The sequence below is a fragment of the Amblyraja radiata genome, chromosome 37 (assembly GCF_010909765.2).
Source record: "Amblyraja radiata isolate CabotCenter1 chromosome 37, sAmbRad1.1.pri, whole genome shotgun sequence".
NCBI classification, from domain to species: Eukaryota; Metazoa; Chordata; class Chondrichthyes; order Rajiformes; family Rajidae; genus Amblyraja; species Amblyraja radiata.
Window position 1 is genome coordinate 16,914,688 of NC_045992.1, and position 26,226 is coordinate 16,940,913.

Below are 26,226 nucleotides of genomic sequence, written 5' to 3' on the forward strand. Positions count from 1 at the left end.
AAACATAAACGTGGCCAACCGCTGCTCCACAAACAAAACATAAGATAAGCTCAATGATCTATTCTACATTATCCATGATCCACATCCCTTTTGATATCTCGTGTTCACCCCTTGCCCTTCCTTATCTCCATGTACCCCTCTACCCTGACTCTCAGTCTGAAGAAGGGTCTCAACCCATTCCTTCTATCCAGAGATGCTGCTTGACCCACTGAGTTACTCCCGCACCTATCTTCGGTGCAAACCAGCATCTGCTGTTCCTCTCTACACATTCTGTCTGCTCCACCGCCAGAACTGCCAGTGCTGGTTCTTCAGAAGAAGGGTCCTGACATGAAACGTCACCCATCCTTTTTCTCCAGAGATGCTGCCTGACCCGCTGTTACGCCAGCACTGTGTGTCTATCGCGAGATAAGCATACTAGTTGCGGGAAGGTGTCTGGAGTTGGGACAGAGGTGACATGTCGCCTGAGAAAGGCGGAGGGAGCTTTACGCTGTTTTAACAATAGACAAAAGACAATAGACAATAGGTGCAGGAGTAGGCAATTTGGCCCTTCGAGCCAGCACTGCCATTCAATGTGATCATGGCTGATCATCCCCAATCAGTACCCCGTTCCTGCCTTCTCCCCATATCCCCTGACTCCGCTATCTTTAAGAGCCCTATCTAGCTCTCTCTTGAAAGCATCCAGAGAACCTGCCTCCATCGCCCTCTGAGGTAGAGAATTCCACAGACTCACCACGCTCTGTGAGAAAAAGTGTTTCCTCGTCTCCGTTCTAAATGGCTTACTCCTTATTCTTAAACTGTGGGCCCTGGTTCTGGACTCCCCCAACATCGGGAACATGTTTCCTGCCTCTAGTGTGTTCAAGCCCTTAACAATCTTATATGTTTCAATGAGATGCCCTCTCATCCTTCTAAACTCCAGAGTGTACAAGCCCAGCTTGTAACCGCGTCGTTCCAGCACTTGGATGGTGAGGCAGAGGAATTGGAGCAATTGAGTTAGTTCTTCAGCCAATGTTTACACACCCATCGACTGTCACCGCACGAGAACCATTCCTCTCTTAAGGGGCTGTCCCACTTACGCAACTTTTTCAGCGACAGCCAGCACCCTTCATAGGTCGCCGAAAATGTTCAACATGTTGAAAACTCAGCGGCGACCAGAAAGACGCTACGACTCTTTGGGTGACCAGGAGACGACTCACGACCATACAGGCGACATCTTGGTGACATGTCGCGGGGTGAAGCCTGTATGGTCGTGAGTAGTCGCCCAAAGAGTCGTACCTTGTTCTGGTCGCCGCTGGATTTTCAACATGTTGAGAATTTACGGCGACCTGTAACGACCTATGACGGGTGCCGGCAGTCGCCGAAAAAGTCACGTAAGTGGGACAGGCCCTTCACACGCCAACTATTCAGCACGATCTCCACACCGTACATGAAAGGTCATTTGCAAAACCACTCCAGAGCAACTGCCCAACGGGTGTGACCGATATCACCAGACCATGAATCAACATGGAGGGGCTTTTGCATGAAGCTATAGTGCAGGTGAACGTGCATGAGGACAACACATCCTTGTTCTCCAAACACACATCACTACAACCATAGCGTGTTGTAAAAACCTTCTTAACACTAAAATCAGGCCCCTGATTATAAGGGCGAAGCCTAAAATGGGGCAAGGAGGGGGAGAGTCAACTGCGTCAGAGTGCTCTACCCACTAAAGCACTGACTTGTTTCTTCCCAGCTGTTATCAGGCAACTTACTACAATTAGAGGACAGCGCTGAACTACTATCTACCTCATTGGTGGCCCGCGGACTATCCTTGATTGGACTTGGCTAGCTGTACCTTGCACTAAACGTTATTCCCTTGTCATGTATCTGCACACAGTGAACGGCTCGATTGTAATCATGTGTTGTCTTTCCGCTGACTGGTTAGCACGCAACAAGAGCTGATCACTGTACCTCGGTACACGTGACAATAAACTAAACTGAAATTGTAGTTAGCAGCGGATGAGACCACATGTTAAACCAGTTCCCATTTGCAATGTACAAAGTGCTGGAAGAACTCAGCGGGTCAGGCAGCATCTGTGGATGTAATGGATAGGTGATAATTTGTGTGGGGGTGGGGATGTGTGTGTGAGGGGGGGAGGGGTAGGAGGGGGGGGGGGGGTAGGGAGGGGGGGGTGGGGTAGGGGAACTGGCTCCAACTCAAAACGTCCCCAGTTCCTTCTCTCCACAGATGCTGTCTGACCCCCTGTATGCCTCCAGCACTTTGTGTTTTGCACAAAATACCAGAATTTGTCGTCTAAACGGGGAAACAAGGAATTGCAGATGCTGGCATACACAAAAAAAGGCAGCATTTGCAGTTCCTTGTGTCTCAGCTGCAGTTGGTTTACAAAGAAATGATAAAAGTGTATAAAATCATGAGTGGAGTAAATCGGGTAGACGCACAGTGTCTTGCCCAGAGTAGGGGAACCGAGGACCAGAGGACATGGGTTTAAGGTGAAGGGGGAAAGGATTTAATAGGAATCTGAGGGCTAAACTTTTCACAGGTGGGTGTAAGGAACGAGCTGCCAGTGGAGGTAGTTGAGGCAGGGACTATCCCAATGTTTAAGAAACAGTTCGACAGGTACATGGATAGGACAGGTGTGGAGGGATACGGGCCAAACTAGGCAGGTGGGACTAGTGTAGCTGGGACATGTTGGCCAAGTTGGGCCGAAGGGCCTGTTTCCACAGTGTATCACTCTATGACTCGTGTTGTGTGACACAAGTTACCACAAACAGCAACTTCCAGCAAAATAGCTGATCCACCTGCAAGGAACTTTGGAAAACACTTGAGATTATTAGTTGAAGGAAAGGCTTCTCGGTGTCTAGAGAGACCACACTGGCTCTAGTTGGACTTACATCACCGCCCAAGTCGTCCCTGTGATGGTGTGAGTGGTTTTCTTCGGGCACCTGATAATACAGGTCGTTCAGCGATCTGTTCCTGCCGCCCGGCTGCGCGTAGTCTCTCCCGACCGTTCCTTCAGAGTTCTGACATGAAAGGTTGAGTGAGATTTGCCCGCAGGCCCCTGTGGCGTCGCAGCTGCATGCATTTGGAGCTGGGTCCACCACCGGAGAGCACGTCCCCAACATGCGACCATGCAGGAATCCGTGCGGAGACATGCATCCCATCCAGTAGCCCCCCAGTGCATCCCCCTCGATGCAGGGATCCTACCTCTCTATATCGGTGGCCTGGGGTGGAGGGTCACACCGAACAGTCCCATGCAACTAATTCCTGAGTCGGTTCACAGGCTCGCCTGCCCCCCGCCACTTCCGCGGGCTGGTAGAGCCGACGTTCCACGTACACATGGAGCGCGAGAGGGGCTGCTCCTTGCGTTCTGGCCGCACTTCAGTCCCACCGTCCTCATCTTCGGGCGGCCAGTGCTTCGGGGAGTGGGGAGAGCAGAGGATGTCCTGGTATGTTTGCTCCTGGGCCTGGCCAAGCTGGCCATTCGTGGGTAACCCAATGAGGGTCAGTGTGTGTGCGTGCATGTGAGTGAGTATGTGTGAGAGTGAGCATGAGTGTGAGTGTGAGTGTGAGTGTGTGCGAGAGTGAACGGGTGAGTGTGTGACCCATCTCCCAGCGAGGGTCAGTGTGTGCACATGTGTGTGTGCGAGTGTGTGTGCACATGTGTGTGTGCGAGTGTGTGTGCACGCATGTGTGTGTGCGAGTGTGTGTGCACGCATGTGCGTGTGTTTGTGTGCGCGAGTGTGTGTAAGCGCATATGTGTGTGTGTGTGTGCGACCCGTCTCCCAGTGAGGGTGGGTGTGTGTAGAATGTATGTGGCCACAGTATTTGACATAGGTTGGATAGTTTGGAATGAAACGCTGTCGGCATTGAATCCAATAAATGCGTGGGTTCATTGCCACAGACGGCTGTGGAGGCCAAGTCAATGGATACTTTTAAGGCAGGGATAGATAGATTCTTGATTTGTACGGATGACAGGGATTATGGGGAGAATGGGGTCGAGAGGGAAAGATTGATCAGCCATGAATGAGTGGTGGAGTAGACTTGATGGGCCGAATGACCTAATTCTGCTCCTATCACATATGAACATGAACTTATGAACAGGCCCCAGACTCTGTCGGCAAGCACCATGCATGCAAAACATGCGCTGACAACGCAGCCAGTGCACGCAGAGGTCTTGGTCAAAATGCACCATCACCCACTCCCACACCGAACCCCGCATGCATCCAGCAAGAAAAGATAATGCAAGGTTCAAACAGTCAACTCTGCCCACTGACTCTCCAAATACCAAACCATTGCACACCTCACAAAGTTCGTAAGTTAACTAATTTTGGCAGAAGTCTGCGCACTAGCATGTATCTTTACACTAATTGGCTCGATTGTTATCATGTGCAGTCTTTCCGCTGACTGGTTAGCACGCAACAAAAGCTTTTCACTGTACCTCGGTACACGTGACAATAACCTAAACGTAAACAGATAAGGTGCCAAAAGAAAGAGCACAAAGTGTTGGAGTATCTCAGCGGGTCAGGCAGCAACTCTGGACAACACTGACTGGTACGGGTGATTGGTGACGTTTCAGGTCGGGACCTCCGTCTCCTCCTCTCCCTGATGTGAATTTTTTTTCAAGAGGGGTCCTGCCCAAAAACACCACCTATCCACGTTCTCCAGAGATGCTGCCTGACCCGCTGAGTTACTCCAGCACTTTGTGTCCTTTTTTTCGTGAAGCAGCATCTGCAGTTTCTCGTTTCTACTGGGGACGGTGCCAAGATGGAATTCCAACTCATAAAACATACCTTGTAATTGCTCCTTAATAATAATTAAACTATTGATATGACTTTAGATTTGAGAGAGAGAGCGTGGAAGCAGGCCCTTCGGCCCACCGTTCAGTCCACGCCAAAGAGAGACTATACTCACACTAGGGGCAAGTTACAATTTTTTACCCGAGCCAATTAACCTACAAACTTAAGATAGACACAAAATGCTGGAGTAACTCAGAGGGTCAGGTAGCATCTCTGGCAAACATGGATAAGTAACCTTTGGGTTGGGGCCCTTCGGGTTTCGGGTCGGGACTTTTCTTCAGACTGATTGTCGTCAGGGGGAGAAAGCTGAAAGGGAGGCGTTGGTGGGACAAAGCCTGGAGATAGATGGAGATAGATAGAGAGATAGAGAGAAAGAGAGATAGAGATGTAGAGAGAGAGAGATGGAGAGAGATTAAGAGATATAGAGAGATGGAGAGATGGAGAGATAGAGAGATTGGGAAATAGAGAGATAGAGATAGATAGAGAGATGGAGAGATGGAGAAATAGAGAGAGAGAGAAAGAGAGAGAGATGGCGATAGAGAGATAGAGAAATAGAGGGATAGAGATAGATAGATAGAGAGATGGAGAGATGGAGATTGAGATGGAGAGAGATAGAGAGATGGAGAGATGGAAAAATAGAGAGAGAGATAGATAGTAGAAGATAAAGAGATGGAGATATTATATATATATATACTATCTATATATATCTATATATATATATATAGATGAGAGGCGAGAGAGAGAGGAGAGGAGAGGATGGAGAGAGACGACGAGCGAGAGAGGACTGAAGAGAGAGAGAGAGAGAGAGAGAGAGAGAGAGAGAGAGATGCTTGAGGCATTTCTGGATGAACTGATTGTCGTTTTGGATTTTCATTCAGATTTTAGCATTTGCAGTATTTAGTAGAATATAACATCTGTTAGCCAAAGGAATCATGTTGTTTTTAGATGATTAATTGCTTTGAGAGTGTCAGTCACTAGCTGCTAGTCTGCTAAGCAAACAAACATTGAGCTTTATTAGTTACGGTGCAACAAATCAGCACAGTTCTCTTGAAAGGCTGAGATTTGTGACTGACATAAAACCGAAAATGGCGGAAACACTCGGCGGTTCAGGCAGCATCTGCGGAAAGGGAAACTGAGTTGAGGTTTAATTTGATGAAAGATCAGCAGTCTGAACCATCAACTCTGCTTTTTCCTCATCTGCCGCTGTCTGACCAGTGATGTATTTCCAGTATTTAGTTTAGAATTCCAGAAATTAGAGAGCATAACTATAACGTGAGAGGGGGAAAGTTTAATGGAGATATTCAGGGCAAGTTTTTTTTAACACAGTGGGTGGTGGGGCCTAGAACACTCTGCCAGGGGTGGTGGGGCTTAGAACACTCTGCCAGGGGTGGTGGAGGCCGATACTATAGTGGTGCTTAAGAAGCTTTTAGAAAGGCACATGGAAGTGCAGGGAATAGAGGGATCTGGATCATTTACAGGCAGATAAGATCAGTTTAACTTGACATCATGTTCGACACAAACATTGTGGGCCGAAGGGCCTGTTCCTGTACTGTTCTAAGTTCTATCATCTGGAATTGTAGTTCTTCATTTTGTAGTTTTCACTGAGTTGTGATAGTTTGGGGAGAGGGTAGTTTAGTTTAGTTTAGAGCAGCGTGGAAACAGGCCCTTCGGCCCACCGAGTCCGCACCGGCCAGCGATCCCCGCACACTAACACTATCCTACACACACTAGGGACAATTTCACATTTATACCAAGCCAATTAACCTACAAACCTGCACGTCTTTGGAGTGTGGGAGGAAACCAAAAATCTCTGAGAAAACCCACGCAGGTCACGGGCGATAACGTATATCTCCGTACATACAGCGCCCGTAGTCGGGATCAAACCCGGGTCTCCGGCGCTGCAAGCGCTATAAGGCAGCGACTCTACCGCTGCGCCACCGTGCCACCCCTAAATTACATATTCTGTAACGGTAGTTCGTTACTTTGTAGTTGCTTTCAGTGAGTTGTGATTATTTATTTATTTTGACGGGCTGGGGATTAGGATTTTGTTCCCAAGGCCATTTTGTTGGTTCTGCTGATGTGCATACAGGATGAGTTAGTTGGACAGCCTGTTAGACAGAGAGAGACAAACACTGACTACAGGCATTGCTCTATGGATCAGCCAAGCCCATACATTACCATTTTCTCGTGTGCCAGGACTGACGACTTTCCCGGTACGTAATCAAAGATACTTTTAGGCTCGGCCCGATACATCCGGGTGTCCAACTTCTTGTCCAACGGTCCCCAGTCGTTCCTGAAAGAAGCAAAACATATTCAGGGAAACAGAAAATCTTTTAAAAAGTATATTACTATTATTATTATTAATCTGGATTCTTCAGTCTGAGGAAGGGTCTCGAAGCGAAACGTCACCCATTCTTTCTCTCCAGAGATGCTGCCTGTCCCGCTGAGTTACTTTACTCCAGCTTTTTTGTGACCGTATTATATTATTCATCCCCTCTGGGGATAGAGGGACAGTCTGAATATTTTTCCTATGATAGTGGTGTTCAAAACAAGAGGATGTTGGTTTAAGGAGAGGAGTTCCTTTCTACATGTAAGGAGTGGATGTGGAAGAGAGATAACATGGAAGCAGTGTGAATGAGTAGGGTTGCCAACTGTCCCGTATTAGCCGGGACATCCCGTATTTTGGGCTAAATTGGTTTGTCCCGTACAGGACCGCCCTTGTCCCGTATTTGACTGCTACTACTCGGGTCGAGGGGACTGTCGGGTGTGAGAGCCGCGTCCGGCCCCGCCTCACACGTCCCGGCGTAGTGCATCCCATGGAGTGCAGCAGCAGCGCCTCACCTGTGGCCCCATTGGTCGGCAGCCCGGCCAGCTTACCGCCGACACCACCACCCCTCCCTCTTATGGCCGATCATCGGTTCATGAGTTGGATGGAATGCTGGACTTTACACGCGATGTCGCGTAGGTCAAAACTCCTCAGCTGGCCCGCCCGGCTGGGCTTTGTGTGCAGTCCAGCACCCGGGCCAACTCATCATTCACCCAGCCACGGCCGAGTCGGTCAACGAATTGCCGTCGGGAATTTGCACCTTTTGCCCCTGAAGTTGGCAACCCTACGAACGAGCGATGAATGATCAGCATGGACTCGGTAGGATGAAGGGCCAAATTCCGTGCTTTATCTTCCAATCAATCAATCAATTAGTTTAGAGATACAGCGCGGAAACAGCCCTGCGGTCCACTGAGTCCACACCAACCAGCGATCACCGCACATTAATTCTACCCTATCCACACTAGGGACAACTTACATTTATACCAAGCCAATTAACATACAAACCTGAACGTCTCTGGAGAGTGGGAGGAAACCGAAGATCTCGGAGGAAACCCATGCGGTCACAAACTCCGTATAGACAGGACCTATCGTCAGGATGGAATCGGGGTCTCTGGCGATGTAAGGCAGCAACTCTACCGCTGCGCCACCGTGCCATCCAGAAAGAGTAATTGAAACCGTACCTCTCAGGAAGTGGCTTGAGTGAGGATGAGCGGGTCGGTAGGGGCAGGGTGGCTGATCTCCGCTCGATGGGCTCGGAGTCAGTGGTGTCCATTGCACTCTTGGAGCGAGGCATAATGGTCTGGCTTTTCACTGTCGGAAGCAGAAAGGACAAGTCAGTGGAACAAAACAATAACAATATTACTGGAGGAACAGGGCGGGTGATGGAACCTTTCTTCAGAGCCTGGATGAAGTAATGTCCCGACCCGAAATGTCACTCATCCTTTTTCTCCAGAGATGCTGCCTGACCAGTTGAGTTACTCCAGCACTTTGTGTCTGTCTTTGGTGTAAACCAGCATCTGCAGTTCTTTTATTCTTGCAATATTACTCACCAACCCCAACCCCAGCCCCACTGCAGCAGATCGGATCATTCTAAACTTTTCTTTCTGTTTGGAGACGTGGACGTCACATACCCTGCTGGCATTCACTGTCCACCCCTGATGGGTGGCACGGTGGCGTAGTGGTAGAGTCGCCAGAGGCCCAGGTTCGATCCTGACTACGGCTGATGTCTATACGGAGCTTGATCGCTCACCCCGTGACCGCGTGGGTTTTCTCCGAGTACTCCGGTTTCTTCCCATACTCCAAAGACGTTCAGGTTTGTAGGTTAATCGGCCTGGTAAAATTGTAAATGATCCATAGTGTGTAGGTTAGTATAAGTGTGCTGGGATCACTAGTGTGTGTGTACTCGGTGGGCCGAAGGGCCTGTTTCCACACTGTATCTCTAAACTAAACTAAAACTCAAGACTGGTGGGAACTGAGTAGCATCAACGGGGAAAAGCATCTGAGATGCATCAGAGGGTCTGGAGTTATACAGTGACTTGCAAAAGTATTCATACCCCTTGAACTTTTCCACATTTTGTCACGTTACAACCACAAACGTAAATGTATTTTATTAGGATTTTATGTGATAGACCAACACATAGTGGCGCATAATTGTGAAGTGGAAGGAAAATGATACATGGTTTTCAAATTTTTTTTACAAATAAAAAACTGAAAAGTGTGGCGTGCAAAAGTATTCAGCCCCCTTTACTCTGATACCCCTAAATAAAATCCAGTGCAACCAATTGCCTTCAGAAGTCACCTAATTAGTAAATAGAGTCCACTTGAGTGTAATCTAATCTCAGTATAAATACAGCTGTTCTGTGAAGGCCTCAGAGGTTTGTTAGAGAACATTAGTGAACAAACAGCATCATGAAGCCCAAGGAACACACCAGACAGGTCAGGGATAAAGTTGTGGAGAAGTTTAAAGCAGGGTTAGGTTATAAAAAAAATCCCAAGCTTTGAACATCTCACGGAGCACTGTTCAATCCATCATCCGAAAATGGAAAGAGTATGGCACAACTGCAAACCTACCAAGACATGGCCGTCCACCTAAACTGACAGGCCGGGCAAGGAGAGCATTGATCAGAGAAGCAGCCAAGAGGCCCATGGTAACTCTGGAGGAGCTGCAGAGATCCACAGCTCAGGTGGGAGAATCTGTCCACAGGACAACTATTAGTCAGGCACTCCACAAATCGGGCCTTTATGGAAGAGTGGCAAGAAGAAAGCCATTGTTGAAAAAAAGCCATAAGAAGTCCCGTTTGCAGTTTGCCACAAGCCATGTGGGGGACACAGCAAGCATGTGGAGGAAGGTGCTCTGGTCAGATGAGACCAGAATTGAAGTTTTTGGCCTAAATGCAAAACGCTATGTGTGGCGGAAAACTAACACTGCACATCACCCTGAACACACCATCCCCACTGTGAAACATGGTGGTGGCAGCATCATGCTGTGGGGATGCTTTTCTTCAGCAGGGACAGGGAAGCTGGTCAGAGTTGATGGGAAGATGGATGGATCCAAATACAGGGCAATCTTGGAAGAAAACCTGTTAGAATCTGCAAAAGACTTGAGACTGGGGCGGAGGTTCACCTTCCAGCTGGACAACGACCCTAAACATACAGCCAGAGCTACAATGGAATGGTTTAGATCAAAGCATATTCATGTGTTAGAATGGCCCAGTCAAAGTCCAGACCTAAATCCAATTGAGAATCTCTGGCAAGACTTGAAAATTGCTGTTCACAGACGCTCTCCATCCAATCTGACTGAGCTTGAGCTATTTTGCAAAGAAGAATGGGCAAAAATTTCAGTCTCTAGATGTGCAAAGCTGGTAGAGACATACCCCAAAAGACTTGCAGCTGTAATTGCAGCGAAAGGTGGTTCTACAAAGTATTGACTCAGGGGGGCTGAATACTTTTGCACGCAACACTTTTCAGTTTTTTATTTGTAAAAAAATTTGAAAACCATGTATCATTTTCCTTCCACTTCACAATTATGCACCACTTTGTGTTGGTCTATCACATAAAATCCCAATAAAATACATTTACGTTTGTGGTTGTAACGTGACAAAATGTGGAAAAGTTCAAGGGGTATGAATACTTTTGCAAGCCACTGTAAATGAACAAGCAGAAGGAAGGATCTCTATCGCCAAGAGTGTTTACAAAAATGCTGGAGAAACTCAGTGGGATCTGGGGGTCCTTGTACATCAGTCTATGAAAGTAAGCATGCAGGTACAGCAGGCAGTGAAGAAAGCGAATGGCATGTTGGCCTTTATAACAAGAGGAATCGAATATAGGAGCAAAGAGGTCCTTCTGCAGTTGTACAGAGCCCTAGTGAGACCACACCTGGAGTATTGTGTGCAGTTTTGGCCCCCTAATTTGAGGAAGGACATTCTTGCGATTGAGGGAGCGCAGCGTAGGTTTACAAGGTTAATTCCCGGGATGGCGGGACTGTCATATGCTGAGAGAATGGGGCAGCTGGGCTTGTACACTCTGGAGTTTAGAAGGATGAGAGGGCATCTCATTGAAATATATACGATTGTTAAGGGTTTGGACACGCTAGAGGCAGGAGACATGTTCCCGATCTTGGGGGAGTCCAGAACCAGGGGCCACAGTTTAAGAATAAGGAGTAAGTCATTTAGAACGGAGACAAGGAAACACTTTTTCTCACAAAGAGTGGTGAGTCTGTGGAATTCTCTGCCTCAGAGGGTGGTGGAGGCAGGTTCTCTGGATGCTTTCAAGAGAGAGATAGATAGGGCTCTTAAAAATAGCAGTCAGGGGATATGGGGAGAAGGCAGGAACGGGGTACTGATTGGGGATGATCAGCCATGATCACATTGAATGGCGGTGCTGGCTCGAAGTGCCGAATGGCCTACTCCTGCACCTATTGTCTATTGTCTATTATCTATTGTGAGGCAACATCCATGGAGCAAAGGAAATAGGCGACGTTTCGGGTCGAGTCCCTTCTTCAGACTTTTTGGCCATCCAAGTCCATGCTGATCACCCGTTTACACTAGTTCTATGTTATCCCACTTTCTCATCCACTCCCCTACACACTAGAGGCCATTTCACAGAGGCCGATTAACCTACTAAATGCGGACATCTTTGGGATGTGGGAGGAAACCGGAACGTACATTGTTTCTCACATTCAGATAGACACAAAATGCTGGAGTTACACAGGCGGGATAGGCTGCCTCTCTAATGCGGTCATTAGGGTGTGAAGATGGGTCTCAACCTGGAACTCAACATGTTCCCGATCTTGGGAGTTTAAAGAGGCAGCGCGATTAACCCGTTGCAGCGGCCCCTACAGCCTGTCTGTCTTTTCTTTATTTTTTGTCTAGTTAAATGTAGTTGTTTGTGTTTTTTAATCGTGTTTTTAACTGTGTATATGTGGGGGGCGGGGGGGGAGGGGGGGGAGGGGGAAACTGTTTAGAATCTCTTCCCTGTCCGGGAGACCCGACCTTTTTCCCCGTCGGGTCTCCGTTGTCGTTGGGGCCTAGCACCGTGGAGCGGCCTCCAACCTGAACGACCCGGGGGCTCGGGAGACTGTGGAGCTGTGGACTACTCACCATCGTGGGGCTGGCCGGCCTCGGAACGTGGGGAGCGGTGGTGACTCGCTGCTGCGACTCGACTCCTGGGGCTCGGAGGCTCCAGCAACGCAGCCGCAGGTCCGGTGGACTGGGACATCGGGAGCTCGCGGGTCCGGGTGGAGAGAGAGACCGCTTCCCGGAGCTCCCGCAACGCGACTTCTCCAGCCCGTGTCACGGGGTTGGAACGACCCGGAGCGGGGACGTACATCGCCCGGCGCGGCTTCATGGCCATGGGACATTCCAGCGCCCGCCGGGGGCTCCAACACTGTGACTTTTAGACCGGGAGCGGGGCCGTAAATCACCCGGCATGGCCGAAAATGGCCGTGGGACTTATCATCGCCCGCCTGGGGCTTGGACATCGGGAGAGAAATGGAGAACAGGGGAGAGAAAAGACTTTGCCTTCGATCACAGTTGGTGATGGATGTTTGTGTGAATTAAATTGTGTGTATGTCTGTAGGAAATTGTCTTTGTTTGTATGGCTGTGGAAACGGAATTTCGTACAATAAATATTGTATTGTATTGTATTGAACGTCACCCATTCCTTCTCTCCAGAGATGTGCCTGTCCCGCTGAGTTACTCCAGCTTTTTGAGTCTATCTTCGGTTTAAACTATCTGCATTCTATCTGCAGTTCCTTCCTACACACAAACTTGATTAAATTAGCTTGAAAGGCAACTCCTGACACTAATTCTCATGTGCTCAAGATCTATCTGAAAACCAGGTTAGGAGGCCTGAATGGTCGAGAGTTGGCTGCAAGGAGGTTAACAATTCATCACCAGAAGGAAGATACTCACCATCCTCTGAGCAAGGGTAGCATGAGGAATAGTCGCCCAGTTCATCATCTGTAAAGAAAGACACTCCATGAGAAAACAACCCAAGTATGAGAGAACCCGCATATCGACACTTCGTGTTCACGCCATGACTGCCGTTAATGGAGTTTGTATAAACTATTCTAATGCATGGACAGAGTTAGTGGATACATTTAGATGGACACACATCCCAATATCAGTAGTTTGTGCATGATTCAATGACTAATGGAGAGAAGGAATTGCCGACCTTTCGGGTCGAGACCCTTCTTCAGACTGATGTCAGGGGGGGGATTTGGAGTGGTGGTACATACATCCTTGAAAATGGCATCACAGACAGATAGGATGGTCAACAAGCTCCCCTGTTTAGTACTTTGTTGCAGAATAGACAAGAGTTTGTTTTACCCCATTGTTTGTTTAATCGTGTCTCAGGACTTAGCCCTGCCGCGGGAGCAGCTAAAGTGCGAGATGCATTGATGCAAACCTTTCACTGTCACCTCTGTTGCTTCACAGAAAGGTTTGTTACGGCATTGCCACTGATGTTTCTGGTCACGGAATGTGTTAAAAGTGGTTTGTGTGAAAACGGGGTACTTGTAACTTTGTCTGTGCCCTTTATGTAGTGCCTCTTTGCATACCTTGGCCGTGCAAAACAAAGAATATCACTGTGACTTGTAAAGTATTCACTCATTAGCAAAGTTAAATTGCAAAGCTTCAAGAAGGCATAATGGGACAGGGAGCAGAGGGAATGATGTTTAGACAGTTCTAATGGCACAGGGAGCAGCAGAGAAACACAAAGTACCTTCCAAAATCTGTCTCTTAGCAACCTCTGAGAAGACATAGGTTGGGGTGTAAGTCTCTTTTTCTAGGAGAGAAATGGACAGGAGCATAGATGGGTGATGTGAAGATGCAACATAAAGAGGAAAGCAATAAGCCGGGAGGAAGAAAAATCACACACATGAGAACGCTGAGATATATCGGACTGGAGTTAGTACAACACAAAGTCCTAAAGGAGATGGAAATATTTTTCCCTCTGAACCTTCTCTAAATTCCAAGGATTTTTGTGGAAATTGCCTCCCGAAGGACGGTGAGTCGGTGGAATTCATTGCCACAGAAGGCTGTGGAGGACGTCAAAGGATATTTTTAAGGCAGAGATAGATAGATTCTTGATTAGTGTGGGTTATGGGGAGAAGGCAGGAGAATGGGGTTAGGATGGAGAGATAGATGAGCCATGATTGAAGGGCGGAGTAGACTTGATGGGCTGAATGGCCTAATTCTACTCCTGTCACTTCTGACTTTCTGACCTAATGATCAGCCACATGCATGTACATCTGACCAAGAGAACACTGAATAAAAGCCAGCGTTGGAACCCAAATACGGCACAGTGGCGCAGGAGTACAGCTGCTGCCTCACAGCGCTGGAGACATGGGTTCGATCCCGACTACGGCAACTGTGTATACTGTCTCAAGGGCCTGTCCCGCATCATTGACTAACGTATCAGGTCACTGAGAAAGTCGCGGCGTGCCGTGCCGTGGCGTGATGACACATCGACGCGCGGTGTTTCCTCAATTGCCACAACATTTTTTTTTGTCGCCGCTGTATTTTGAAATTTTCAAAATCTTTCGGCGACCCTAATACGTCAGTCAATAACGCCGACAGTCGCCGAAAAAATCACCAAGTGGGCCAGGCCCTTCAGTGTACTACTGCTGTACACTTGTACTGTATCTCAGATGCTTATTTAAGATGTATCAAAGTGCTTCTGTTTGGTTTAGTCTAGTTTATTGTCACGTGTACCGAGGTACAGTGAAAAGCTTTTGTTGCGCGCTATCCAGTCAGACAACACATGATAATCGAGCCATTTACATGATAAGAGGATAACGTTTAGTGCAAGGTAAAGCCAGCAACGTCCGATCAAAGATAGTCCGAGGGTCATCAATGAGGTAGATAGTAGTTCAGTACTGCTCTCTGGTTGCGGATGGTTCAGTTGCCTGATAACAGCTGGGAAGAATCTGTCCCTGAATCTGGAGGTGTGCGTTTTCACACTTCCTCACACCCGATGGGAGAGGGGAGGAGAGGGAGTGTATCCACTGTATCCACAATTAATTTCACTCTACCTCAGCACGTGACAATCCTTTAAGATTTTTACATGTTTCTACAAGATACCCTCTCATCCTTCTAAGTGAGGCTTTGGAGAGGATGCAGGGGAGGTGTACCAGAAAGCTGCCAGGATTGGAGTTTCGGACGAAGGTTGGATTTTTTCCCTGGAATGTTGGACTTTGAGAGGAGCTGAAAGAAGTATACACAATTATGAGGGGCAACTTTTGTACACAAAGGGTGGCAGGTAAATGAAACGAGCTGCTGGAGGAGGTAGTTGGGGCAGGTACTAACTGTTTTAGCTGGAGGAAGACAAAATTAAGTCCACTCAGATGCCAACTGGTGGGATTAAAAGAGAGAGGGGGGGGGAGAGAGAGAGAGGGGAGAGGGGAGAGGGGAGAGGGAGAGGGAGAGGGAGAGGGAGAGGGAGAGGGAGAGGGAGAGGGAGAGGGAGAGGGAGAGGGAGAGGGAGAGGGAGAGGGAGAGGGAGAGGGAGAGGGAGAGGGAGAGAGAGACAGGGACACCGAGAGACAGAGAGAAGAGAAGGAGAGAGGAGACAGGGTGGGAGAGCGGGAAAGAGATAGGGAGTGAGAGAGAGAGAGAAAAAGATTTGCATTGCACACTCGATTCTCACACTTGCGTATCACATCACAGCTGTTAGAAGCAAGCGCAGCGAAGCTCCATCTCTCTGCTAAAAGCCAGGGGGGCAAAGCAGCAACACAACCCATGGGATGAAGGCGGGGGTGAAATCTGTGCGGCAGAGGGCAGATACCATTGCCCGCATTACCTGCTGATTTAGGGCTGGGTGTCGTCTCAGGAAATACGTAGCTGGGTGTGTAGGGATTGACCTCTGCGGCAGGAAAAAGCAGAGTGCAACTCTTAAAACCTTCTCGCCCGAATCTAACTCCCACTTCCACCTCCCTTTGGGGACGTGACTGACTGACCAAAGAGCACAGGGGCTGGAGGTCCATGTGTGTTCAGCTGGGATCAGTTTAATAGACACAGAATGCTGGAGGAACTCAGCGGGACAGGCAGCATCTCTGGAGAGACGTTTCGGGTCGAGACCCTTCTTCAGAGCAGTCTCAACCTGAAACATCACCCATTCCTTCTCTCCAGAGATGCTGCCTGTCCCGCTGAGTTACAACAGCATTCTGTGTCTATTCACTGATCCCAGCTGAACTCTCTCTCTCTCTCCACTCCTCCCCCATCCTAGTTCTTTGACTAGTTTCACCTTCCTCCTGATTAAATTTTACTCGTTGTCAACTTCCCCTAGCATACACTTGCCTATTCTACATTTTCCTTGAGCTTTGTTCCCTTTGATCTCTCGTTTTCACACCTTACCCTTTCCATATCCCTCTACCCTGACTCTCGGTTTGAAGAAGTCCCGCTGAGTTACTCCTGTCACTTGCCAGTATAGACATGAAAAGCTGGAGTAACTCAGCGGGACGGGCAGCATCTCTGGGGAGAAGGAATGGGTGACACTTCGGGTCGAGACCCTTCTTCTATCACTTGCCAGGCTTTGTCCCACCCCTTCCTCTCTCTTCCAGATTTTTTCTTTCCCCAATGCAAACAGTCTGCGGACGGGTCCCGACCCGAAACGTCGCCTATCCATGTTCTCCGGAGGTGCAGCCTGTCCCGCTGAGTTACTCCAGCATTTTGTACTTTCCCCAGCACTTTGTGCATTGCCATTAGATGTATGGTCCGCGATTTAAACTTTCCCACACACAGCTATTAGTAAACCAGTTAAACCAGGTTAAACACAGCGGTAATGTTGGCTGAGCGTGGGGATTACAGAGACAGGCTGACTCGCACAGCCTCTGGTACCTTCTCCTGTGTGATGGAGTCGAGGGATCTCAGGAAAGCTGTAAGTAGGCCGGTAGGGGTTTTCCTCAAGTTGGTCTGAGCGGAAAGGAAGGACAGTGAGAGATAAGAAGCCAAGAGTCAAAGGGAAGAAGACAAGCATTAAGAAAGAGCTCACACAAAGACGGGTCGCAGAAAAATCATTCAGAAGAGGGAGCCAAGAAGCTTTGAGGCAAACGAGATCGAGATAGCATCACACACACCTGACCCCGCTGTATTTATTCAACAGGGCACTTGCAAGGCAGATGATACTGGCTTAAAATGTAATGCAAATGAACTGCAGATGCTGGTTTATACCAAAGATAGGCACAAAATGCTGGAGTAACTCAGCGGTTCAGGCAGCATCTCTGGAGAACATGGATAAGTGACGTTTCGGGTCGGGACCCGAGCCGACAAACACCACACAGACAGCACCCGAGGTCAGGATCAAACACTGTGAGATGGGGGTTCTACCAGCTTTAGACTTTAGACGTCGGAGATATAGCACGGAAACAGGCCCTTCGGCCCACCAAGTCTACGCCGACCTGTACACTGGCAATGTCATAAACACTGACAACAGTTTTACAACTACCCAATTACCAAAACAAATGAACCTGCAATCTTGGTCGTCTTTGGAATGTGGGAGGAAACTAGAGCACCCGGAGAAAACCTATGCGGTCACAGGAAGAACGTACAAACTCCATGCAGACAGCACCCGAGGCTAGGATCGAACCCGGGTCACTGGTGCTGTAAGGCAGCAACTCTTCCGCCACGCCACCCTAAATTGGTTTCCCCATGCTGCCCAGTGAGTTTAGTTTAGAGATACAGCGCGGAAACAGGCCCTTCGGCCCACCGAGTCCGCACTGACCAGCAATCCCTACACAAACTAGGGACAATTTTTATACATACACCAAGCCTATTAACCTACAAACCTGCACGTCTTTGAAGTGTGGGAGGAAACCGAAGATCTCGGAGAAAACCCACGCGGTCACGGGGAGAACATAACAACTCCGCACAGACAACACCCGTAGTTGGGATCGAACCCGGGTCTCCGACGCTTCAAGTGCCGCAAAGCAGCAACTCTACCGCTGCGCCACCATGCCTGCACTTCCAGTTGATTAATGGCTTTCTGGTATTTACCAATCTCTGCTCCTCCATTTTCCAACAAGTAGGAACGTTTCCAAGCCTTCCTTATCCAAACCGTTTACTCCAGAAGTTTTTTAGTAAACCGGCACCTGCAGTTCCTTGTTTCTCCCCCTCTCGCATGTATCCACCTATCACTCGCCAGGCCTCCTGAAGACGAAGCTGCCTTGGCTTGTGTCTGAGCAATGGAGCCACAACAGAACAGGGCACCAGTTCCTCAATATAACTCTCGTCACATCGCACATACACCATGGAGGGAGGTAGCCACCTTGCAGATTGAGTCATCGAGCCATACAGCACGGAAACAGGCCCTTCTGCCCAACTCACCCATGCCGACCAACATGCCCCATCTATGCTAGTCCCACTTGCCCACACTTTGTATCCAGCACTTTTGTTTGCAAGCCAGCAACTGTAGTTCCTTGCATCCCCATCTGCCCGTGTTTGGCCCATTGACATCTACACCTTGTCGATCCATGTCTCGATCCAAGTGCCTTTTCCCTGGAAAGTAGGAAGTTGAGGGGGGAAGACCTGACGGAAGCATGTCAAATGACGAGAGGCATAGATTGGGTAGACAGTCAAAGCCTTTTTTCCCCAGGGTGGAAACGTCCAAAGCTAGAGGGCATAGTTACAAGGTGAGAGGGGGAAAGTTTAATGGAGATGCATGGAGCAAGTTGTATAACGCAGAGAGTGGTGGGTGCCTGGAACACGTTGCCAGTGGTGGTGGTTGAGGCAGATATGATAGTGGCGTTTAAGAGGCTTTTAGACGCTGAGAATGAAGGGGCACCCAGCATGGGGGGGGTGGGGGGGGTGTAGAGGGGGGAGGGGGAGAAGGAAGAGGGGCCATTGGGACTATATTGAATGCTTTTTGTAACTTTGTTCGACGCCCTTTACATGGCCACTCTTTGCATACCTTGCAAGACCAAGACTTTCACGTACCAGGTACATGTGACAATAAAGTTTCAACCATTCAATCAGGATAGGCATTGGGAGTGGCGGGGAATGGCAGGATGTGGATCAGGTGCGGGGCACAGATGAGATCGGTCTAACTAGGCATCATGTCTGACACGGACATTGTGGGTGGAGTTCCCGCGCCCCACAGTTCCAAGTTCTACGTTAAACGCTGTCGGAGGTTCTCAGTCGACTACCCAGCCCCCCTGAGGGACTTTGCACCGGGTCGGCAGAAGCCGCCCATCCGCCCGGGCTCACCTTACCTCTGCTGACTTTGTGGATCTGCTTGAACATGGCCTTGTACCAGTCCTTCGGCCTCTCCAGGTTCTGCAGGTCAGAGAACAAGAGCAGAGTTGGCAACGGCTCCAAGTCCAACGAGGAGGGACCTCATCGAAACATACAGAACAGTGAAAGGCTCAGATAGAGTGAATGTGGAGAGGATGTTTCCACTAGTGGGAGAGTCTAGGACTAGAGGTCACAGCCTCAGAATTAAAGGACGTTCTTGTAGGAAGGAGACGAGGAGAAATTTCTTTAGTCAGAATGTGGGGAATCTGTGGAATTCTTTGCCACCGAAGGCTGTGGAGGCAACATCAATGGATATTTTTAAGGCAGAGGTAGATAGATTCTTGATTAGTACGGGTGTCGGGGGTTTTGGGGAGATGGCAGGAGAATGGGGTTCGGAGGGAGAGATAGATCAGCCATGATTGAATGGTGGAGTAGACTTGATGGGCTGAATGGCCTAATTCTGCTCCTATCTCATGACCTTAAGTCAGGCTCGCGACGGCAACTGGGCGGACAGAGAAGGGGACCCCCCCCCCGACTCCCCCCCTCCTCGCCCCCCCACTCAAGGGTCCGACTCCCCCTCACCTTGATCCCCAGATCCTCGGGAGCGATGAAGGAAGAGTGGGAGTCCCGAGGAATGTTCTGTCGCCTTGTGTCCACAGCCCCTCCTGCGTGGATGGCCGGGATGAATGCTTCCATAGCTGGGACTGGAGCTGCAGCGTTCCGATCAATTAATCTGTCTGGCACAGAGTCTACAAGCAAAATACAGAGCACAAATATGTGCAAGTCACAAAAATACACCAACTTTTGCAGAGATGTTTAAATCATTAGATCCCACAATGCCTAATAAGGCTGCAAGTGGAGTCACTATTCACCTCTGGGAATAAGCACTGTTCGAATGCAAGAGAACAGAGATGGCTGAGGGATTTCACCCTCGGGTGACCAAGGCTACAGGGGCATCAAGTGGGCATCAGAGGGGGGGCACAATGCAGCAGCGGTGGAGTTGCTGCCTTACAGTGCCAGAGACCCAGGTTCGATCCTGACATCAAGTGCTGTCTGTACGGAGTTTGCACGTTCTCACTGTGACTGCGTGGGTTTTCTCCGGGTGCCCAGGTTTCCTCCCACACTCCGAAGACGTGCAGGTTTGTACATTAATTGGTTTTGAGTTCAAAGTAGTGTGTAGGATAGTGCTAGTGTACGGGGTTAACGCTGGGCAGTGCGGGCCGAAGGGCCTGTTTCCATGCTGTTTCTCTGTATCTATATCACTAGCTTGCCTGCTCTCATAAGTTCATGTTCATAAATGATAGCACAACTATCTCTTGATCTTAGGTCAGCCTCGCGACTTAAGGTCATGAGATAGGAGCAGAATTAGGCCATTCGGCCCATCAAGTCCACTCAGCCATTCAATCATGGCTGATCTATCTTTCCTTCTCAACCCCATTCTCCTGCCTTCTCCCCGTTACCTCTGACACCCGTACTAAACAAGAATCTGCCAATCTCCATCTTAAAAATATCCATTGACTTCCACAGATTCACCACCCTCTGGCTAAAGAAATTCCTCCTCATCTCCTTCCTAAAGGAACGTCCTAAAGGAAAGCAAGGGTCTCGGGCAACTTTCCTCTTCCTCTGATAAATCTTCCGATCCCCAGCATCCTCCCAAACCCGTGCTAATCAAGAATTTAATCTATCTCTGCCTTAAAAACATCCACTGACTTGGCCTCCACAGCTGCCTGTGGCAATGAGTTCCACAGATTCACCACCCTCTGACTAAAGAAATTCCTCCTCATCTCCTTCCTAAAGGAACGTCCTTTAATTCTGAGACTATGGCCTCTGGTCCTAGACTCTCCCACTAGTGGAAACATCCACTCCACAATCACTCTATCCAGGCCTTTCACTATTCGGTACGTTTCGATGAGGTTTCCTCGCTCATCCTTTCTAAGAAATTCCTCCTCATCTTCTTCGTAAAGGTACGTAGGTCTCTTTATTCTGCGGCTATGGCCTCTCCCAAGCTGCGTGATCTAGCCAGACTAGTTGCTTGCAGGAACAAAAGCTTTTGTAAAGGAAGGAAGGACATTTTCTGTTAGCTGCCCTTACCTAACTGACTGTTCAGCCGCTTCTGTTGCTCTGGTGAGAGAAAGAGAAAACATGGTTCATTGAGCGACAAGATGTAGAACACACACCTCCAAACACTCACATTATTTTTTTTGTTCCATCAAAAATAATTTATTTCATTACGATCACGATACAAAACTAAACCGTGGTATAGGGCCTGTCCCACCGGCGACCATATTGTTGAGTTTAGAAGAGTTTGGGAGAGTTCGAAAGAGTATCATGTTGAAGACCTCCTTCGACTATGTTGAAGACCAGCTTCAACTAGCTACGTCTAACTTCGGGAAAATTGGACACTGAATAGTGGAGAGTGAAGACGACCTCCTTCGATCTCCCTTCGACTATGATGAAGACTATCTACAACTACCTTCGACTACCCTCGATTACCTACGACTAACATGCCGACCTACTACGACCTACTTCGACTAAACCTACGAGTTAAAAAAAAATTTGATTTTTTCCATGGCGACTTTTTTTTACTCGCGGGCATTTTTCAGCATGTTGAAAAATACGCCGCGACCTAGCTGAGGCCTCGAGTACACGGGGACTACTCTTGAGCATGAAGGAGAGTTACAAAGACCTCCTACGACCTCGTGTCGACCATGCTGCGAGTATGAGTCGAGGGCAAACTCTTCTAAGGGTTCAGTATTGATGTGGATGGAGAACTGGCTGGCAGACAGGAAGCAAAGAGTAGGAGTAAACGGGTCCTTTTCACAATGGCAGGCAGTGACTAGTGGGGTACCACAAGGCTCAGTTCTGGGACCCCAGCTATTTACGATATATATTAATGATTTGTACGAGGGAATTGAATGCAACATCTCCAAGTTTGCGGATGACACGAAGCTGGGGGGCAGTGTTAGCTGTGAGGAGGATGCTAGGAGGCTGCAAGGTGACTTGGATAGGCTGGGTGAGTGGGCAAATGCATGGCAGATGCAGTATAATGTGGATAAATGTGAGGTTATCCACTTTGGTGGCAAAAACAGGAAAGTAGATTATTATCTGAATGGTGGCCGATTATGAAAGGGGGAGATGCAACGAGACCTGGGTGTCATGGTACACCAGTCATTAAAAGTAGGCATGCAGGTGCAGCAGGCAGTGAAGAAGGCGAATGGTATGTTAGCATTCATAGCAAAAGGATTTGAGTATAGGAGAAGGGAGGTTCTACTGCAGTTGTACAGGGTCTTGGTGAGACCACACCTGGAGTATTGCGTACAGTTTTGGTCTCCTAATCTGAGGAAAGACATTCTTGCCATAGAGGGAGTACAGAGAAGGTTCACCAGACTGATTCCTGGGACGTCAGGACTTTCATATGAAGAAAGACTGGATAGACTCGGTTTGTACTCGCTAGAATTTAGAAGATTGAGGGGGGATCTTATAGAAACGTACAAAATTCTTAAGGGGTTGGACAGGCTAGATGCAGGAAGATTGTTCCCGATGTTGGGGAAGTCCAGAACAAGGGGTCACAGTTTAAGGATAAAGGGGAAATCTTTTAGGACCGAGATGAGGAAAACTTTTTTTTCACACAGAGAGTGGTGAATCTGTGGAATTCTCTCCCGCAGAAGGTAGTTGAGGCCAGTTCATTGGCTATATTTAAGAGGGAGTTAGATGTGGCCCTTGTGGCTAAAGGGATCAGGGGGTATGGAGAGAAGGCAGGTACAGGATACTGAGTTGGATGATCAGCCATGATCATATTGAATGGCGGTGCAGGCTCGAAGGGCCGAATGGCCTACTCCTGCACCTATTTTCTATGTTTCTATGTAAACTCGCCAATTAGGTTGCCGCAGTGGGACAGGCCCTTAACACGCCCAGCACCATAGTACAAAATCACCAAATTATCCAGACGCTAAATTTTCAAACAACTGTGTTACAATCCTTACAAATATAATAAATAACCACTATACAACTATGTGCCTCTCTAACACAACCCAGGCGCGGACGTATCCCCGGGAAAAGGGCAAGCATCTGGCTCGGGCAAAGCCCTCTTCCGCCGGGCCCCATGACTCGTGGATGGCCAGCTCAGCCAGGCCTAGGAGCAGCCGAACCAGGACACCTTCGGCCCTGCCCACTCCCTAGATCCCGCCACCAGTTCTCCGGTCGCTGACAGCAGAGCCGCACCTCCCCCGACGGACCCCAGGTGGAGTGGAGGTGCTCCTTGCCCCCCAGACCCTGGCTACAAGTGCCGCTCTACTGCTCCCTTCCACCACTCACATTGGGGCCATCTTACCTCTTTTCTCAGCCCAAGCATGGCTCATGTCTAACACACTCGAACAATGATCAACAGTCCTTGATAATGAATATTAACTGGTGCATTTATAGAATCACACAGCATGGAAACAGACTCTTCGGCCCATCATCTTCATCAGTCTATAGAAGGGTCTCGACCCGAAACGTCACCCATTCCTTCTCTCCAGAGATGATGCCTGTCCCGCTGAGTTACCCCAGCATCTTGTGTCTTCCTTCAGCCCAACTTGCCCACGCCAACCAACATGCCCCATCTACACTAGTCCCACCTGCCTGCATTTGGCCCACATCCCTCTAAACCTACCCATCTAAATGTTTCTTAACTGTTGTGATGGTCCCAGCCTCAACTACCTTTCCACTGCACCACAACTTTCTGTAAAAAGTTATCCCTTAGGTTCCTATTAAATCTTTTCCCCGTCACCTTGAACCTATCTGGTCCGGTTCTCGATTCCCCTACTCTGGGCAAGAGACTCCGTGTGTCTACCCGATCTATTCCCCTCATGATTTTGTCCAACTCCGGGACACAGAGACAGCCGGGCGAGGAGAGGAGAGGGACGTCGGTTGGCGGGAACTGCTCCAGTACATCGAGCGCACGGGCCGACCGGACTTTGCACGCTGAATAATGGCGCCAAAAATGGCGGCGCCCGCATGTGTAGAATATGCACAGGGGACAAATAAAGCGGCGTTGAAGCATCGCGCCCGTACCTCGATTATGCTGCAGCAGGACGATAGTCGGGTTCACTGAGGTGGTGGATGGGTAGGCTGAGAACCTGCTGGAGGGGATCAATGGCGGGCAGGAACTCACGCTCTCCACCATCGGCACTACTTCACTTATTCTGGGCGGACCATCCTTCCAGACAAGAGAACACAGAGTCAGAGATGCTCAACGTGCCAGCTTACCAAACCGTCCCCTCCAACCACCAAGAAATCCAAAGTTTACTTCTAAGAGGTTTAGCAACGACAGCTTCATCCCGACCCCCTCCCTCAACCAAAAGCAATGCGTCAGGGGTAGCCTCGGCAGTTCGGGCGCCATTCACAGTGCATGCAGCCCTCTGTCTAACCCAGCAAGACAACACAAGGAATGGCACGGTGGCGCAGCGGTTAGAGTTGCTGCCTCACAGCGCCAGAGACCCGAGTTCGATCCTGACTACGGGTGCTGCCTGTACAGAGTTTGTACCTTCTCCCTGTGACCTGGGTGGGTTTCCTCCAGGTGCTCTGGTTTCCTCCCACATCCCAAAGACGTGTGGGTTTGCAGTTTAATTGGCTTCTGTAAATTGTCCCAAGTTTGTAGGATAGAGCTAGTGTAGGGGTGAAGATAGACACAAAATGCTGGAGCAACGCAGCGGGTCAGGCAGCATCTCTGGAGAAAGGGAATGGGTGACATTTGAGGTCAGAACTTCGGGTCTGAAGAAGGGTTCCGACCCAAAAACGTCACCTATTCCTTTTCTCCAGAGATGCTGCCTGACCTGTTGTGTCTATCTTTGGTATAAACGTGCATCTGCAGTTCCTTCCTGCACAGCGTATGGGTTATCGATTGTCGGTGCGGACTTGGTGGGCCAAAGGGCCTGTTTCCACACTGTATTTCTAAACTAAACTAAACCCCAAAAACGCAACAAAAATTCCCTCACCTATCACCAGAGGCTGCCATTCGGCCCAACCGGACCCTATTGGTTCTTAGAAAGAGCCTCGGATAGTTGCATAAGTTCAAAAGTGTTAGAAGCAGAATTAGGCCATTCGGCCCATCAAGTCTACACCACCAATCAACCATGGCTGATCTATCTTTCCCTCTTAACCCCATTCTCCTGCCTTCCCCCCCTAAAACCCTGACAACTGTACTGATCAAACTAAACACCAGTTTGCTGCTGTTCCATCTTGCCCTGAAAAATCTCCAAGAACTAGCCCAGTTGGAAGTTAGAAGTTGCCATTGAAACTCTTCTTCCCCCCATTCTGTAGACTCATCACGTTTTAGACATTCTAACTATCCATTGAATGGATGTGAACCAATGTCTTCAGCATTTCTCAGCTGATCGACTCTCCTGTTCCCGGGAAGCAGTATCTCTTCAGCAACAACAGTACAATGTTGGTTCCTGCTATTCCATCTTTCCTTAGTGGCAGCGCCAGGGTTTGATCCTGACCTCGGGTGCTGCCTGTGTGGAGTTTGCACGTTCTCCCAGTGACCGCGTGGATTCCTACTGTTTCCTCCCGCATCCTAAAGACGTGTGGGTCTGTAGGTCAATTGGCCTCTGTGTAAATTGTCCTGAGTATGTAGGATAGTGCTAGTGTAAGGGGTGATCGCTGGTCAGCGCGGACTTGGTGGGCAGGAGGGCCCGTTTCCCCGCTGTATCTCTAAAGTCTAAAGTAAAGTTACATTGATACATAGAAAAGTAGGACATTCGGCCCTTCGAGCCAGCACCACCATTCAATGTGATCATGGCTGATCATCCACAATTAGTACCCCGTTCCTGCCTTCTACCCAGGGCCCTGAGAGCACTATCTAACTCTCTTTTGAAAGCATCCAGTGAACCGGCC

The 26,226-nt window shown here is 49.0% G+C and overlaps 1 protein-coding gene across 5 annotated transcripts in view; it reads right to left on the reverse strand.

The window, feature by feature from the left end:
- Window positions 1-26,226, reverse strand: part of sorbs1 (sorbin and SH3 domain containing 1) — a 148,193-nt gene that overhangs the window by 92,499 nt on the left and 29,468 nt on the right. For 2 of the 5 annotated variants that reach the window (XM_033012769.1, XM_033012768.1), the window contains exons 8-17: window positions 24,403-24,547; window positions 21,442-21,471; window positions 19,933-20,099; window positions 19,329-19,392; window positions 16,960-17,034; window positions 15,923-15,985; window positions 13,844-13,906; window positions 13,033-13,080; window positions 8,302-8,431; window positions 6,978-7,087 (exon numbers count right to left, since the gene is read on the reverse strand). In XM_033012769.1, coding sequence (XP_032868660.1) covers window positions 6,978-7,087; window positions 8,302-8,431; window positions 13,033-13,080; window positions 13,844-13,906; window positions 15,923-15,985; window positions 16,960-17,034; window positions 19,329-19,392; window positions 19,933-20,099; window positions 21,442-21,471; window positions 24,403-24,547 — 895 coding nt within the window. Of the gene's footprint in view, window positions 1-2,889; window positions 3,021-6,972; window positions 7,088-8,301; window positions 8,432-13,032; window positions 13,081-13,843; window positions 13,907-15,922; window positions 15,986-16,959; window positions 17,035-19,328; window positions 19,393-19,932; window positions 20,100-21,441; window positions 21,472-24,402; window positions 24,548-26,226 lie in introns of all 5 variants that reach the window. The other 3 variants (XM_033012767.1, XM_033012766.1, XM_033012770.1) reach the window with 3 other exon arrangements.